Below are 12,218 nucleotides of genomic sequence, written 5' to 3'. Positions count from 1 at the left end.
GTTGAAAAGTCTGGGAGTGACTAAAAGATTGAGAAAGATACAGAAATAAGAGTGATAAAATGGCAATTTGTTACTAAATAGAGCTTTAAACAGTATATGAAACATACTTCAGGTTAGTCAGAAGAGGTCCTCTGAATACACTGTGCATGCTTCCCTGAAATGAAACTGTATGTTATTGGTTAACCAGGATATTTAGCATAATCACTCTGCTAGACTGTGGTGGAGGGAGGTGATTATCACTGAGAACAGATGGGCAGGTCCACAGCACTGCCAGATTCTGCACAAGCTCCATTTATCGTTGGTTCTTGCTTTTTTCCTTCTGTGTTTTTAATTTTTTTAAAAAACATTGTATGTTCTAAAGAACTAGCTTCACAAAAGGTCGGTGGCTGATGATCTTTCAGCTAAGATTTCAAATGTAGAAGAAAGATTCAAAATGCTATCACTGTGTATCTAAGAAGGATGGGGCAGATTTCATTTTACCCTCTAGTCTCCCTCAATGCATGCACGGATTTATCTGTACGCTAAGCTCTCTGCTCTGCATCTGTAGCTCCTTGTGGATTATATTGTCTCTGTGATCAGAAATGATTTTCTCGGATATGAACACCGTTTCTGGCTCCCCTAAAGTGCATCCTCCTAATGGGACCCGGTTTTACACTTTTCAAGTAAGTGTGCTTTAAATGGCTTCACTACTTAGGAAGTTAATGTATTGTCAAACTTTTAATAAAGGGCTGTATAAAGGAAGAAAGACTTAAAAAGGGTGGAAGTGTTGAAGAGAATGTATGGAATGAATAATGTGCATGTTAGTTTAATCTACTTTAAACTGTGGATATAGGATGGCATCAGGAGCCTCTGTGAATTAAAAAAAAAAGTGAACACAATTTTCCACAGGAATTTCTAAATCTGCTACAGTGTCATCCTTGAAGGTTTATGAGATGTGTTGTGTCTCCTGATATTGTTATTTATGGTTATAATGTGGTAAAAATTGTAGAGTTACTTTCCTTGTGCATCACAGAAAGAGTAAAATTTAAAAATTTTATGAACTTTGCAAACTAAGTCCTCTTGGCTTAGAAAAATATTTTGCATTTCATATACACAGTTTAACATAATTCCCATTATTTAATTTTCTTATGTGTATAACATAAGGGCAACAAACAATACAGGAGGTTTAAGAACCACATTTAGCATGCTTTTGAAATAGAGTAGAAACTCATTAAAATGGAAGATTTTCTGTGTTATCGAAAAGTAAAATGATTTATAATATAAATGTGAGTTACAAAGCTGTTACCTACTAAATGTATTTCAATTGCCTGTGACTAAATCAACCATCAGTCTACAAAATGCCTAGGTCTAAACTAGATCAGATTCTATCTTATTTTTATCTTCAAATTGTGCCTTTCATTACTAAGGTTTACTTTGTAATTCAGTCATATCATCGTTACATGAAAAGGGAACATGAAATTCTTTTCCCTGTATATTTTACATTATGGAAACATAAACAGCCTGACATTGAATTATTTTGGCTGTATAATTATACCATACTTGGAAAAAATAAGTATAAAGACCGAGAGAATTAATATAATAAAGGTAATCAGAATTTTTAAAGGGGTCTCTAAATAAATGCACATCTGAATTATAAGTCTCTTGCCTTTGCAAACTGTGGGCAGTAGATAGAATTACTCTTTCTCTCTCCCTTTTCTATACTTCTATTTTTAATTCTGTTGCCTCTCTTGTTTTACACTGATGTCTACTGATAGTGCAAGTCTGTGGTTTTACAAAATATATTCTCTTCCTAGTGGTGATCTGCTTATTGTGGCAGTGATTCAAAATGCAAGTGCCCTGGGGCTGTTGTACAGTATTATTACTTTTTTTTTTCTCCTCTGTACACTGAGATATGAACACCTCTTACAATATCCTGCAGCTGACTCTTTGGGTAGCATTTGACATTAGGTATTCTACTTCAGTCTCTTAAAGTTTAAGGGTCAGTTCATTCCATATGCTCGGTCATGACAGAGGCTTTTTACAATTCTTTCAGTAAAGATCTTACTGACACCTTTCTTGGCAGGTGACGTTCTTTGAAAACACACTGGTACAATTTTTAATTACCCCCTTTTTATTGATAATAACATATTCATGTAAAAACCATAGGAATTCAGATAAGATATAAATTTTGCCAAACATAAACTCTGTTCTCCTACATTTTAAATTTCCTAAAATATTTGATCCTGAGGTCTATAACACAATATGTGTTTAAGTTTGGTTGTTTGTCTTTTTGTTGCTATTGTTGTTTGTTTTTGCCTTTGGTAGAAGAAAGAGACAAAGATGGCTTTTAAAGCACAAAGATTAAGGTATATAATAGTCAACTCTTGGCTTTTCTTTTCCAAAAGAAAGAATTACATGATTATTACAATTATACTGAATGATTATTAGAATTATATATTGATTATAAAGAATTAAATGATTTTCTTACCTATATACATTAACCCATATTGAGGCAGCATATTTTCTTTGGATGAAATGCTGTTAAAAACAAATGAGATGCTGTAAAGTAACAGACCATTTGTCAAAAACTGTATCTTGAGAAAATGATTAAATTTTCAAAAATGGTTGTCATTATGAAATGGCGTAAATGTACTTCTAAAATGATTCTGCATCAAGGAGTTGGGATTTTAATGCTTACTTCCTTAAAATAATTCTAGCACAGGAGTTAACATATGCAAATATATTTAAGAGAGCTTAGCATGAATAATACTGCGTTTTAGTTCCATCTTCTCATTAAACATCCAAACTATCCTGTCATTTTTTTCTGACATGGTATGCTATCACATTTTAAGAGTAAGATTTAGAATGCATTTGACCTAAGTAGTTCAAAGGAGAAAAGGCAACAAATCAGAAGTTGAAGGATATTCTTAGTACAAGACTTTGCTTTTCATTGCATCTTTAATTTAGGCAAACACATTCATACTTCTAAGCATGCACATATGCCTTTTTAAATAGAATATGTAACACTTAATTTAAACTAATTCCCTTAAGTGTGAATCATCACTTTTATATTACTGTGAATATACTTGTGCCTGCAGTTTTCTACTCAGAGGTGCCTGGACCCTGGATGATGCCAGCACCCAATTTGCACTGTATGTCTAATGAATGACTTCTCATCAAAAGTCAAGTTCTACAGTGTAGTTTCTAAAATGCCCTTTAATTGACAAAAGTTAAAATTAAAAGCTACTAGAGGAAAATAATATTTGCAGTATTTTTATGCATTAGAAGTGTCAATTTGTGGGACTCAAATATATACAAGTGAAAAACCTACTTTAAAATAAACATATATATACATATGGTGAATTTTGTTACTTTTAGGTCCATATAAATGATGTCTCAACATGATTTTACATTTGTTCTTTCATAGCTTTATCTTTGTAAATAACACCATCTATTTGCTCTACTAACCCTACTGAGTGGTTAATCATGACTTAATGTGTTCCTCCTCCCAGAGGTCCTGGCCACCACCATGGCTCCCCTCATTTCCTAGAAATTAAATACCTTCACCCACCTGTTTTCAAACCATATCTGTGCAGTCCTAAACTTTCATGGGAGTTTGTCAGTAGTTGCTAGCAACAGTAGGGAAAATATTTTTTTTCTTATTTATTTTTTTTTATTTTTAGACAGCATCTTGCTCTGTTGCCCAGGCTGGAGTGCCATGGCCCAATAAAGGCTCACTGCAACCTCAGCCTCCCAAGCTTAAGCGATCCTCCCACCTTAGCCCCACAAGTAGCTGGGACTATAGGCACACACCATCACACTCAGTTACTTTTCTAATGTTCTGTAGAGATGGAAGTATCACTATATTTTCCAGAGTCTTGAACTCCTGGGCTCAAGCAATCCTCCAACATTGGCCTCCCAAAGTGCTGGAATTACAAGAGTGAGCCACCTCACCAGGCCAAGAAACATTCTTTTGAGGCTCACAAAGTTTCTCTACATTTTGGTGGTAAATTCTGGATTTATATTTTTTATTCATGGATGGTCTGTGAAAACTTTCATACGTAACAACAAACAATGTGTTACTATCACATATAAAACAAAGTGAAGTTTGCAACCCATTTCTTCAAACCAAAGGATTAATTTCTGATAGAAGGAATTTTATCTCCTGGGCCCATAGAATAGTTATTTCTGTTTAGGATATATTTATTTGTTTGTTTAGCCATTGAATCCTAGCATTAATAACATTATCTGTCAGAACTATGTATAAAAGTGGCTAACTCTTCATACCTACTGAAAACAAGAGAAAGAAGCTTTACTATAAGTGTGGAAACAGTAACCTGCTGCTTCTGTGCTTAAAATACTTCTCTTCTCCAACCATTTTGGCACCAGGCACTGGATTTGTGGAAGACAATTTTTCCATGAACCTGAGAGGGGGAGGGGAAGGGACAGTTTCAGGATGAAACTGTTCCACCTTAGATCATCAGGCATGAGATTTCTGTAAGGCAGGTGCAACACAGATCCCTTACATGCACAGTTCACGATAGGGTTCACACTCCTATGAGAATCTAATGCCACTGCTGATCTGGCAGGAGGCAGAGCTCAGGCGGTAATGTGAGTAACGGGGAGCAGCTATAAATACAGATGAAGCTTTGCTCACTTGCCCACTGCTCACCTCCTGCTCTGCAGCCTGGTTTCTAACAGGCCGCAGACCAGTACCAGCAGTTGGAATCCCTGCCTTAAAATATAGAAATTATCTTCCCAGCTTGACATAAAAAAGACCTTCCTGATATGGGACAGACACTCTACTTTCTTTCCTAGAAAGTTGCTTGCATGCTTTTCTGTGTGATTGTCCTTTGCCTCTTCACTCAAAGTACCCACTGGAAATTTTTTCTTAAATATTTATCTCAAATGCTACCTCCTCCATGAAGCCTTCACCCATTCCTGCACACTGTATTAAATGCCTTTTGTAAAAAAAATTCCTCTTTATTTGTTCATACTGCTACCAAAGCAAATTTTATGCTTTGTTATAATCCCCAAGACCATTTTATTATGCTGTGTTCCTCATGCATGGAGACCGACAATATTTCTGTAAAGTGGAAAATATATTTCAAAAATAATTGATTTACCTATTAACATTTAACACAGTAAGCAACAAATTATTTTTCTTTTAACTATATAGGCAGTTAGTGAGACATAACTATTTATTAATAGGGACAGTATCTAAAGATGTATAAATGTAAATTTGCTTGTGTACCACACAAAGTAAGATTCTTAAAAATATGTAACAGAGACATTAGTGACCAAGGAAAAATTTTAATTTTATTGTTGTTTAATATTTCTATGGCAGCTAGCCAAACTCTTTTTGAAGATTTTAATACCTCTTTACCATTTTTATTAGTTGGGGGTTTTCTTATTTTACCAAGATAACTTTCAATTTTTATTTGTATATAGTCTCATACTTGGCAGATAGGATTAGCACCTGAAATAGGAGACTAATATGTAAACTGAAAATCTCAATTGCATGAAGAATTTTTATTCAAAAAGATACTTCACTGGGCATGGTGTTCTCAGCACTTTGCGAGGCCTAGGCAAGTGGATCTCCTGAGCTCAGGAGTTCAAGACCAGCTTAGGCAACACAGAGAAACCCCGTCTCTACCAAAAATACAAAAAAAAAATTAGCCAGGCATGGTGGTGCACACCTGTGGTCAGAGCTACTTGGGAGACTGAGGTGGGAAGATTGCTTGAGCCTGGGAGGCAGAGGTGCAGTGAGGCAAGATCACACCAGTGAATTCCAACCTGGCTGACAGAGTGATACCCTGTGTAGTAGTTCGTTTTCATGCTGCTGATAAAGATATACCCAAGACTGGGAAGAAAAAGAGGTTTAGTAGACTTACACTTCCTTGTGACTGGGGAGACCTCACAATCATGGTGGAAGGCAAGGAGGAGCAGTCATGTCTTAAGTGGGTGGCAGTAGGCAAAGACAGAGCTTGTGCTCTTCTTTTTAAAACCATCAGATTTCATGAGACTCATTCATTGTCATAAGAATAATAAAGGAAAAACCCACCACCATAATTCAATCACACCCCACTGGGTTCCTTCCACAACATGTAGAAAGTATGGGAGTTACAATTCAAGATGAGATTTGGGTGGGGACAGAATCAAACCGTATTTTTCCCCAGACCCATCCCAAATCTCAGGTTCTCACATTTTAAAACCAATCATGCCTTCCCAACAGTCCCCCAAAGTCTTAACGCATTTCAGCGTTAGCTCAAAATTCCCCAGTCCAAAGTCTTATCTGAGACAAGGCAAGTTTCTTCTGCCTAAGAGTCTGTAAAATCAAAAGCAAGTTGCATACTTCCTAGATACCATGGGGGTATAGGCATTGGGTTAATACAGTCATTCCAAATGAGAGACATTGGCCAAAACAAAGGGACTACAGGCCCCATGCAAGTCTGAAATCCAGCAGGGCAGTGAAATCTTAAAGCTCCAAATGATCCAAAATGATCTCCTTTGACTTCATGTCTCACATCCATTCACACTAATGCAAGAGGTAGGTTCCCATGGTCTTGGGCAGTACCGCCTCTGTGGCTTTGCAGGTACAGCCTCCCTCCTGGCTGCTTTCATGGGCTGGTGTTGAGTGTCTGTGGCTTTTCCAGGTGTACGGTGCAAGGTGTCAGTGGATCTACCATTCTGAGATCTGGAGGAAAGCAATGGTCCTCTTCTCACAGCTCCACTATGCGTTTCCCCAGTAGAGACTGTATGGGGCCTCTGACCCCACATTTTTTTTCTTCACTGCCCTAGCAGAGGTTCTCCATGAGGACCCCACCCCTGCAGAAAACTTCTGCCTGGGCATCCCGGCATTTCCATACATCCTGTGAAATCTAGGCAGAAGGTCCCAAACCTCAGTTCTTGACTTCTGTGCACCTGCAGGCTCAACAGCATGTGGAAGCTGCCAAGGCTTCAGGCTTCCACCTTCTGCAGCAACAGCCTGAACTGAACTTTGGCCCCTTTTAATCACAGCTGGAGCAGCCGGGACATAGGGCAGCAAGTCCCTAGACTCCACACATCAGAAGGACCTTGGGCCCGGCCCATGAGACCACTTTTTCCTCCTCAACCTCTGAGCCTGTGATGAGAGGGGCTGCCACAAAGGTCTCTGACATGCCCTGGAGACATTTTCCCCATTGTCTTGGGGATGAATATTAAACTCCTTGTTGCTTATGCAAATTCCTGCAACTGGCTTGAATTTCTCCTCAGAAAATGGGGTTTTCTTTTCTATAGTATTGTCAGGCTACCCATTTGCAAAACTTTTATGCTCTGTTTCCCTTTAAAACTAAGTGCCTTTAACAACACCCAAGTCACCCCTTGAATGCTTTGCTGCTTAGAAATTTCGTCTGCCAGATACCGTAAATCATTGCTCTCAAGTTCAAAGTTCTACAAATCTTTAGGGTAAGGGCAAAATACCACCAATCTCTTTGCTGAAACCTACAAGGGTCACTTTTGCTCCAGTTCCCAAAAAGATCCTCATGTCCAGCTGAGACCACCTCAGCCTGGATTGTATTGTCCATATCATTATAAGCATTTTGGTCAAAGTCTTTCAACAAGTCTCTAGGAAGTTCCAAATTGTCCCACATTTTCTTGTCTTCTTCTGAGCCCTCCAAACTGTTCCAACCTCTGCCTGTTTTCCAGTTCCAAAGTTGCCTCCACATTTTCGGTTATATTTTCAGCAATACCCCACTCGTGGTATCAATTTACTGTATTAGTCCATTTTCACACTGCTGATAAAGTCATACCCAAGACTGGGAAGAAAAAGAGCTTTAATGTACTAACAGCTCCACATGGCTGAGGAGGCCTTACAATCATGGGCAGAGGCAAGGAAGAGAAAATCACATCTTAAATGGATGGTGGCAAACAAAGAGAGAGAGCTTGTGCAGGGAAACTCCCATTTTTTAAAACCATCAGATCTCATGAAACTCATTCACTATCATGAGAACAAGGCAGGAAAGACCCCCATAATTCAATCACCTCCCACGGGGTTCCTCCCACAACACATGGAAATTGTGAGAGTTACAATTCAAAGTGAGATTTGGGTGGGGACACAGCCAAAGCCTATCACCCTGTCTCAAAAATAAGTAAGTAAATAAATAAATAAATAAAATTGGAAAGAAAAGAAAAAGAGAAAAAATATACTACTGGTAATTAGTATGTGGTTAGCACCATATCTCTGTAATCAAATGAGGTTGAGGTAATTCTGGCTTTTTATCAAAGAACCAGATTTTCTATATTCTATCATTTTGTTATTACCTAAGAGTCTGCCATTATTTTTCTATTCTTTGAAGGACCATATAATTTCTTATGGTTGATACATTTTAAATCCATCTGAAAATACCTCTCAGAATGCTTGGCATGTGTTATGTGTTCAAATAAAATTAATGAAGACAAAGTAATGCTATATAGATGATACAAAATACCTCTTAGCTCCAAGATTACTTAGTAATATAGGCAGAGTTTCCCAGCTAAGTGAGAGAATGAGTATTTTGGTCTGTCACCCAATTGTATGCATTCATGCTTATAAATGGCAGAGATAATACAAGAGATGTTTAAAATAACTGGAACATAACCTAGAGATAGGAAATGGCTAAAAATAAAGTATGCAACCTCCAAAATACAAATATAGCTTTAATTGTAATCCCTAAGACCTTGGACTTTGGATTTAAGAATTTTCAGTGAGGAGTGAAACAAGAGCTTGGATTTGCTATTAGAATACTGAATGTTTCCTTGGTTGGGAATTGTACTAGAACAGAGGGAACAATTCAGTAGCTTTAAAAAAAATGCAGATGAGTTGTCATGATTTCCCACTTTAGAGATGAAAAAATGAAGGTGCATAAAGGTACTCAAATCAGCATTTAATAATGCAAAGAGGGAGTAATATAGTTTCTGTCTGAATCCAGCGCCATAAAACACAAAAATTCATGCTCTTTCCATTATATTCTGCTGCCTAAACTGGTAATTATTACATGCAGCAACAAAAGTATTCTAAACTATGTAATTTCCAATACTGTTGATGATCTATTAGACATTTACAGATATTTGTCTCCATAGCTTCAAAACATTGCCTCACTGGATTTTTAAATTTAAGGCTTTTATTGGACTACACTCCCTCATTTAATCTTTACTGATAGTATTTTCCTAGTTGCAAATACGTATTTATTATAATCAAATTGCCAATAAACTTATATCCTGAAATTGCACTGAAAGATATAAAGGACAACTCAAGGAAAAAAATCTGTCATAAATACACCCTTTTGTTTATTTAAGAATGCTCTGTTTATCAGTGATACAAATGATAGAAATCAATAGGAAGTCATAACTCTTCCATTTGCAGAATTCTCTACCTAATAGAAGTTAGCTAGGCTGTATGTTACATGAGGCAGGTGCTGTGTCCTTATTCTCATTGTTGATTCACAGACATCAAGCAGAGTGCCTAATACAAAACCATGATTAGTAAATAGGTGATGAATTTTGTTACAAATTAAAAATAAGAATGTCTTACTTAGTGTCATGTAGTCATTGCTGGTACCCTGATTTAGTGCAGCCTCCTTAAAATCACATAAATGCTTTTAAGATTCTCAAGTTTAGGCATACAAATGTATTTCACTTATACCTAGCTAAAATAACTCTATGTATCAGGTATCATCTGGAGGGGAAAGAAATTGGAAGTAGGGAAATGACTTGGGAAGTCCTTGAGATAAAGTATTTAATGCACTGAGTACAGTCCAGGTGGCTAGAAAGAGTCCAATAAAGCAGCTACTGAAACAGTGGTTTCAGTGGTATGGTATGGTCCATAGATCACTTTAGAGTTGGCAGGGATGTGAGCTAATAAAAGATAAAGTGAAAAATATTTAATAGGTATAATGAATATAATTCAAAATAATTTATTAAAAGTTGCTGAATATTATAAGAGGCAAAAGAGGAAAGGTCAGGTTTACCTTTAATATTTGTAGTGAAGGAGAGAGGAATAAGGAGAAGAAACCCTTTGGAAAACAATATATTAAGTTCAGTTTTGAACAGACTGACTAGACAGCTGGAAACACAGGTTTGACTCTCAGGAAAAGAGGTCTGTCTGAGTAGTAGATGTTAATGTGGGAGACATCTGCTTACTGGGTAGAGGAATCTATGGAAGTAGGTGAAATGGCTTTAGCAGAGAATGAGGAGATTGGGAGTAGGGTGGGGAATGGACACATTCACTTACACAGAATTATCATTATTTTCAGTATGTGTGCTTGGTTTACTTTGTAAGCACATTTTGGAAGTTGTTTTCCTTATCACCCCTCCTTGAATATTACCCCTGAAGCTAATTAAAGTTAGATACTCTCCCAAATGTGTGTATTAGCTTTATTTTATAAATACTTTTTGGAAGCTTATATTCCCATTCAATCCCATCCTGGAATATTATCCCTGAAACTTAATTCAAGATAAATTCTCCTGTTCTTATACTTCCTTACCATAATAAAGATATGTGTATAGCATTATTATACTACACTTAGTTTTTCAACTGTCTCTCTGCACCACTAGACTGGTTATTCCTGGAGAGCATATAATTTATTTCACTTAACTGCTCACATTTTTATTGACACCTAGCATAATGCCTGTCATATAGAAGCATAATGCCTATGCTTTTTGAATGAATAAAGGAATCAATGTTCAATGTTTAAATTTTAGACTAAAATTAGTTTTCTAACTTTGACACACCTTGTTGTGAGGCACCATTATGTCAGACTTTAACCATATTGAGAAAAACACTTGGCCTCTGCACTCAATGATCTTAGAGTTACTGCAAGGAAAATTATCAAAAAGTCACAATAGCATATTATTCTGTTCTCTAGAGCAAACAGATAAACAGAAATGCTTTGACTTTAAATGTACATACAGACAATATTATTATAGATTGGGTAATTTCAATTACACAAGTCTATTTCCAAATTTACTTTTAATTCTAGTTCATATTTAACTTTGCTGTCATTTTTATTGCTTTTTCCTTTTATATTTTCAAAATATTTTACAAATAACAAGAATTATTCTAAAAAAATTCATAGTAGTTAAAAGCATTCATGTATTAGTCTGCTTTCACACTGATATAAAGAATACTACCCAAGACTGGGTAATTTATAAAGAAAAGATGTTTAATTAACTCACAGTTCCACATGGGTAGGGAGGCCTCTGGAAACATAATCACGGTGGAAGGGGAAGAAGGCACGTCTTACAGGTGGCGGGCAAGAGAGAGAAAGTGTGAAGGAGGAACTGTCAAGCATTTATAAATAAAACCATCAGATCTCATGAGAACTCACTATCACAAGACCAGGATTGGGGGAACTGCTGCCATGATACAATCACTCCCCTCCCTCAACACATGGGAATTACAGGTCCTTCCCTCTACGTGTGAGGATTACAATTTAAGATGATATTTGGATGGGGAAACAGATCCAAACCATATCAGTGACCACTGGAATTAAATACATTATTCAAAAACAGGTTCTACGATTTGCTAGAGTGTGAGTATAAGCAAGTGAAATTATTTCTCTATTTTTACTTTCCTAAACCATGGGAAAATAATACAAATATTTGGTTGTAAGGTTATTCTAAAAGCTCAATGGAATATGTATGGAATCTTGTAAAAGTATTTACTTCCAATAAAGATGGAACTCAATCAAGATTAACTATTGTTTTAATGATGAATGTACTTTTTAAAATAATAGCATTTAATTTATTTCACAAATAATATTTTTATTGGCTCATCTTAAATTTAGAGAAATTTAATGTTAAGTGAGCACAGGCACTACTTTAAGTATTTTATATATAAATTAGGGAAGCTTAGTAAAATATATTGACTCTTCAAGGTCCTTATAATATATAAATTATTTTATGCTTATATAATATAAGTTTTCAGAATATCAATACTAAGTATCCTTTTGGAAGTCTTCTTATGTTTCTTTTATAAATGCATTTCTTGTGTATTTTTAAATTGTATTATATAATTCATTTTGAAGTTTACCATATTGAATCTTTGTTATGACTTTTATTATCATCTTAGTTTTATATGCATAAATATGTACATCAAAATTACCAATTTATGAATTTAGCTAATTTTAAAATAGAATTTACTGTATCTACAAATTAAAAGATAATATCTGATTTTATATGCTAAGTGCTGCATACAACATGTAAAGATTTAAATAAATTTG

The 12,218-nt window shown here is 35.9% G+C and overlaps 1 protein-coding gene across 30 annotated transcripts in view; it reads left to right on the top strand.

The window, feature by feature from the left end:
- The window catches only part of PPFIA2 (PTPRF interacting protein alpha 2), a 515,275-nt gene that overhangs the window by 167,056 nt on the left and 336,001 nt on the right, over positions 1 to 12,218 (top strand). For 12 of the 30 annotated variants that reach the window (XM_074007498.1, XM_074007497.1, XM_065524629.2 and 9 more), the window contains exon 1: positions 242 to 662. The exons of the other annotated variants lie outside the window; for them this stretch is intronic. In XM_074007498.1, coding sequence (XP_073863599.1) covers positions 582 to 662 — 81 coding nt within the window. In that variant the 5' untranslated portion in view covers positions 242 to 581. Of the gene's footprint in view, positions 1 to 241; positions 663 to 12,218 lie in introns of those variants that run through there. 30 annotated transcript variants of the gene reach the window in all.

The sequence above is a fragment of the Macaca fascicularis genome, chromosome 11 (assembly GCF_037993035.2).
Source record: "Macaca fascicularis isolate 582-1 chromosome 11, T2T-MFA8v1.1".
Taxonomy (NCBI): Eukaryota; Metazoa; Chordata; class Mammalia; order Primates; family Cercopithecidae; genus Macaca; species Macaca fascicularis.
This window is presented reverse-complemented; position numbering and strand designations above follow the sequence as displayed.